A 6,280-nucleotide genomic window follows, 5' to 3' on the forward strand; every position below is an offset into this window, starting at 1 on the left:
TGTTTCTGTTCATCTTTTTACACTTCTCTACACTGGCAGGTTGGACGACAAAGACTCGGTGGACATTCATGACAACCCACCTCTACCTGATAATGTGGTGAAGGAGGAAGACAACATGGTGAGAGGCCTAGCAGTTTAGCAACTAACAAACTATAACTGTGAAATATATATTTTTTAAGTATTTACAACATTCTGCACTGAAATTAAATTGTAATAAAAAGTCAAGTCCATGCTATTTGCATAGCTCGGATTCAAAAATAGGATTTGTCTCATTGGACTTCACAATTTTAAATAAAAATGGAAATTTGGAAACTTAAAATATCCTCCAAAAACTCAATAAACAAGGAAGAAAATGGATGCAGCCTTTTTTAATTCAGATTTATTAAATTGAAAATGTAAATATGAAAATATGAATTTTCCCCACGTACCACTAGAGAGCGCTCACGTACCACTGATGGTACGTGTACCACAGTTTGAGAACCACTGCTCTGTAGTATAGTACATGCACCAATGGGGCTACTTCTTTACATGTAGTGTATTTGGTTCCTATGAAGATTAAGAGTCACTTTGTTATTATTATAGTTGTTATATTTTCTCACATACTTTCTGTGTATATATTTTTGGTATAGCCACACTTATGGAGACAGAGTCTTTAGGTGAACTATTGTAGCTCCAATCTGTCCTGGTGGGATGATTTTGCAGATACAAGATTTAGTTTAGTTAGTTAATCTTAGAATTAGAGTTAGGATTAGTGGTAAGGATTAAGATTAATAGTTAGATAGTTAATCCAAGCAGCGGGTCACGAGAGAACATCAATCATCAATTTTGCTTAATTGGTTGTAAAACTATTATTTATTTATTGCATTAAATTTTTCTTTGCTCATCAAAGCACTAAAGGCAGAACAATTAAATATTCTTCTGCTAGGTGGCAGCAGAAGGCTATCAAAACTAAAAAAAAAAAAAGATAATCAAAGGTGTTGAAAAAGATCTTTGTGAGTGTCTTTCTTCAATTCCTGCCAGTTTATCAGCATTGGCTTCAACTAAACAGGAGTACATTTTTTAGTACATTTAAACTAGAATATTATTATATTTCATTAAATATACTTTTTGTGAGATTTATGTTTGGTGATGTGCCGTGGGTTTTTCCTGATGATACATGTGTGCGGTGGCTCAAAAAAGCTTGGGAAACACTGCTCTAGCACATGCGTTTTGCTGCCATGATTTGTTGCCAAAGCATGTTTGCATTTGTCCACTGTTAGCTGATCCCTTCAGTCAGGCTCAGAGGGTGACTCCAAAACCCTGACAGCTAAATAGAGGTGCAGAGTAATGGTGCTGTAATGTGCGAACTGCCCCTGGAATTATCAGTTATCACAGCCTAAATCCACAGCCTGGAGGTTCTCCTGATCCTGCCGCTGATGGAGACGTGGAGCCACTTGGAGTCTCTCCCTCTGACTTTGGATTATTTAGAAATCTGAAGCTTTGCTTCATCCTGGGGAATTTTGTCTGTCCCCGTAGAGGGCTATTTTCAGATCCGAGTGCTTTCAACCCACTCCCGCCCGTGGTTGCCCTCTTGCCCCCTCTGTGAGTGTGTGTGTCTGCACATTCCGATTATCTCTGCAGGATCTTGTTTGGTATAAAGGCGCCACCAGTGGTCGGTGCTTTTTTCTTTCTTTCTTTTTTTCATTCAGGGAACAAAAAGAAACCTTTTGGCCGACCCGCGGTGCAGATCTGTGGTCTATAGGTTAAAGGTCAATCAGTCGATCAATCATTCTCAGAAGGTGCAACAGCTTTATGAAGCAGTTACTTTGTGAAATAAATGTTTATATACGGTATATATATATATATACATTTTTAAACTTTAACAGTTTTTTTTATGTCCGATACCGATAAAGCAACGATACCAGTTGAATGTTAAGCTTTTGGGCTAAGGTATTGGATCAGGTGAGCTAGTTTTTTTTTTTTTTGGATTGAGCCATGATGCCTATTAATATATATGCACATTAAGCAGCAGTTTCCAGCCTTGGACACATTGTCGTTTTTAGCCATAATCAGGTCACAAGTGAACCTGCAAATTTAAAAGCTGCCCAAAATGTTACTTGGCTGATGATTCATGTCCTTTACCTGCGTTCAATCTTTCAGGTTGTTGAACGCCTCCCTTTTCGAACGATTCGGTTCACGCATTCAATTCTTAACCAAAAATTGCCCCAGTTGTCGTAGCAGGAACAGATTAATCCATTTTACATCGATTCCTAAGGGGAAAAATCGAACTTGGAACGAATTAGGTTTGAAAACTGAGTATCCACTGTAAATGTTTTTGGAAAAATCGAACCTGCAACGAATTAATCAATAAACTGAGTATCCACTGTAAATGTTTTTTCCATGTCCAGGTCTATTTCATCTACGATGAGGAAGTTGAAGTGGAAGAGAAGGATGAACTCCCTCCTGTGGAGCCAGTGAAACCAGTAAACGACAAACCTCACAAGTTCAAGGACCACTACTGCAAGAAACCAAAGTTCTGCGACGTCTGTGCAAGAATGATTGTCTGTACGATCGCTATTTCTATTTCAGTTTTTTTTTTACATGAAACTGCAAACAGACTTAATTGTAAGTGTACTTTTTTTTTTTTTTTTAGTGAACAACAAGTTCGCGTTGCGATGTAAGAATTGCAAAACCAGCATCCACCATCAGTGTCAGTCCTATGTGGAGTTTCAGAGGTGTTTTGGCAAAATTGTAAGACGTGTTTCACGTTGATATTTTTGTACAAAATTAAACCAAATCTTTAGATCGTAATCTTTTTTTTTTGTTATTATTATTTCAGCCTCCAGGATTCAGGAGAGCCTACAGTTCGCCTCTGTACAGCAGTCAGCAGAACGCCACAGTCTCACAGCTGCTGCCCTTCTGTGAGTCACTCTGAGCACTTTGAGTGGGGGAAAAAAAAAGTCATAGCTGGTATGATATGAAACACACGATAAGGTCAAAGGTTGACCAATGACATCAGATGTGGACTATAAATAATAAAGTTTATATTCAAGGAGAAATGTCATTTTGTCAACACGTTAGCTTAAAATGAGGGGTGCACAATAGTTATCGTACCGATATCAGTCCAATATCGCAACGAAAAGCCCCGATTATAAATAATATATATTTATATATATATATACTGGACTTGTTTAACGCACTTTTTTACCTGATATTTATTTATTAATATTACTTAATTGTTTTATTATTATTATTTTATTTGGACAAAAAAGCTTTATTTAAAGTCAAGAATAAAGAGTCAAAACTGATTTCGCTTTTGTTTATGGTTTTGATGTCATGATGTCTCTTCAATACACTTTTTTGCTTTCATTTCACCGACTGATCGTGTTTGACCGGCAGCGCAGTCCAACCGCACCGACCCCGTGTTTGAGACGCTGAGGATCGGCGTGATCATGGCCAACAAGGAGCGCAAGAAAGGCTCGGAAGACAAGAAGAACGTGAGTGAAGACCCACAGATCAGATCATGACTTTATTGAATCGAACATTGTCCTCTGCTGATTCGTCCACCGCGGCAGAAGTGTGTTATTGACGCTGTCGCCGCTGTTCTTGTCCAGATGATGATGATGGAAGAAGATGAGTCCCAGCCAAAACAGGAGGATGAGGGAGGAGAAGGATGTAAGTTCATGCTGCGTGCTCTTTCAAAACCACCCTAATGGACGATGTTCTCTGACCGATGTTTTTTTGACTCTATGTTATAGCAAATACAGAGGGAGAAAAAAGAGGAGACAAAGCTCCTGCAGATGAGAAGGTAAGAAAGTAGTGATAGTAGCCGTTCGCAAGTGATTCGTTCAATATGAACGAATCTTTTATATGAGTCGTGACACCTGAGTCTTACGAAAGATTCATTCATTATGAACTCATGAATCACTCACTGCAAATGAATCACTAGCTGCGAATGAATCACTCACTCGTTACTCCTGCTAATAATGTGCGAGTGATTCATTCTCAGCGTCCGTCCTCAGGTCCTCGTTCTTTTGTCACGTGGCACCCGACATAAATTATTCATTCATGAAATCATAATTAGTGGTAAATAAATATTTTCGAGAATTATATCAACAAATTTAGTGTCGGAGAACTGCAGCCTTTTTTTACAACGCCCACAATAGGGCTACAGCGCCACCTGCTGTAAAATGAATGAAATGATTCGTTCAGGATTCGTTTTATTTTATCTTATATTCATTTTACCATTCGAGAGACAAAGATCCGAATCAGTAAAAAGAGTCGGTCTTCGAGTCTAAATGACGCCTAATTTGACCAATTAAATGACTTGACATGAACACGCACTGATGTTCAGTTTCGTGTTTGTCCAGAGTAAAAAGCCTCAGGCCGGAAAGATTGGTGTCTTCAGTCAGTCTCACTACTATCTGGCTCTTTACCGCTTCAAGGCGATAGAGAAAGACGACCTGGATGTGCAGTAAGTCCGCGGAATCGCTGTTACATACCACAAACTTGAATCATATTTTTGTATTAAAGTCTCTGGTTTGTCCCTCAGTGCTGGAGACAGAATCACAGTGATAGACGACTCCAACGAGGAATGGTGGAGGGTAAATACCAAATCAAATCTTTTTTTCAATGTCTGTGACACTGAAGACACAACAGCAGACCTTGGCGTCCAGCAACTATTCTGGAGTGTTACTCAGATTTCAAAGCCCTTTAGAACAATGGACTGAATTGTTCAGATATCAAGGCAACAGTGTTGAACCTTCTGGTCCGTCAGGGGAAGATTGGAGTGAGAACGGGCTTCATACCTGCAAACTACATCATCAGAGTTAGAGCAGGGGAGAGCGTCTACAAGGTGACCCGCTCCTTTGTGGGTAACAGAGAGATGGGCCAGATCACTTTGAAGAAAGATCAGGTTAGTAAACACATTTGCACACACACACACACACAAACCTGGAGATTTATTGCAGTCCTTGGACCCCGCCCTCACCTTAACTGTTTAAAAATATATAAACTAAATATTCATTCTACATTCAAGTCTAACCCGACCTAACTTCTAATTCTTCTAATTTAAACCCCAAAATACCCTATCAGTCAGTGCACCAGTCCCTACAAGTACAGGTGTTCCCACAATAATTGCGTTTTTGTCCCCACAAGTATGGTTACACCAGTATGACATAGACACACAAATATAAATTTAGTCATGTGGTTACACACAGCGTGTGTCCTGACATGATTAACAATGACCTGAAGTGTCTATTTTTAGACAACACACACACACACTCATGTCCACATGTCATGTGGACATACAGAGACAAATGTTGGTGGGCCGCTGATTTACGTCCACTCCTGTTGTGAGGCCTCACAGCTGTTCCATTCCAGCTCTGGTTGCAGTAAATTAGCCTAAACCCTGACTTCTGTGCTTCTGCCTTGGTGTCACTTCTGAACCGATATATTGATCAGTTTATGACTTTGTGTTTTTGAATTTACGAGAATGTGTTTTATCACAAAAAACTTGATTGTTATCTCCAAAATATATTTGACTTACAAGCTATATTTTATATTAATTCACCAGATTATTCTTCCTTTGGACTTGAACTTTAGATATACTGAATTCAGTTGACGGCAACAAGAAAAACACACCAAGAAAACTCATACAGAGGTCCATGTTTACAAAAACGTCAGTTAGTTCCCAGTTAAATAACTCTGTTTGCTGTGTGTGTGTGTGTGTGTGTGTGTGTGTTCTTAGATAGTGGTGAAGAAGGGCGAGGAGGTGAACGGTTACCTGAAGGTCAGCACAGGACGCAAACTTGGCTTCTTCCCTGTCAACCTTCTGCAGGAGATCTGAGGAGAACCAGCAGGCGGGTTGTCCAACCTTCTGCCAGTTCTTATTTCACTGTCAGCCCCTGCTGTAGACTAGGACTCTGGTCCAATTCCGTAGCAGCAACATGAAACGAACCTTATACTTGAATTTTGATTTTACAACTCGTACTCATTTATTGTGACAGATTTTTGGGTTTTTTGTTTTTTTTTTGGTGTGTTTGGTATTCGGAGGAGTTGGTGTTTTGGTGTTGCGTCCTAAAAGCACTTTCTTTTATTTTTATTTTGTCATTAGTTCTAAAAGCACTTTCTTTTATTTTTATTTTGCAATCAAACACGCTCTATAGTAATAAAATTAAAATAGTTGCTTAAGCGTTATTAGCCATCTTGGAGTTCTTATTATTGCTATTGTTATTTCACCTTAAAATTATAACTGTAATTGTATTTTTATGTTTGCACAAAAATACACAAGTTAAATTAA

General features: G+C 38.8%; 1 protein-coding gene across 3 annotated transcripts in view; it reads left to right on the top strand.

The window, feature by feature from the left end:
* Positions 1-6,065, top strand: part of LOC103386406 (SH3 and cysteine-rich domain-containing protein 3) — a 7,453-nt gene extending 1,388 nt beyond the window's left edge. Inside the window, exons 2-12 of one of the 3 annotated variants that reach the window (XM_017036508.2) lie at positions 40-118; positions 2,388-2,544; positions 2,633-2,730; positions 2,819-2,900; positions 3,379-3,476; positions 3,594-3,654; positions 3,738-3,787; positions 4,350-4,453; positions 4,532-4,583; positions 4,757-4,894; positions 5,729-6,065. In XM_017036508.2, the coding sequence (XP_016891997.1) occupies positions 40-118; positions 2,388-2,544; positions 2,633-2,730; positions 2,819-2,900; positions 3,379-3,476; positions 3,594-3,654; positions 3,738-3,787; positions 4,350-4,453; positions 4,532-4,583; positions 4,757-4,894; positions 5,729-5,827 (1,018 nt within the window). In that variant the 3' untranslated portion in view covers positions 5,828-6,065. The other 2 variants (XM_025059924.1, XM_025059925.1) reach the window with 2 other exon arrangements.
* Positions 6,066-6,280: the final 215 nt, after the last annotated feature.

This window comes from Cynoglossus semilaevis, chromosome 11 (genome assembly GCF_000523025.1).
Source record: "Cynoglossus semilaevis isolate Cse_v1.0 chromosome 11, Cse_v1.0, whole genome shotgun sequence".
Lineage (NCBI taxonomy): Eukaryota > Metazoa > Chordata > Actinopteri > Pleuronectiformes > Cynoglossidae > Cynoglossus > Cynoglossus semilaevis.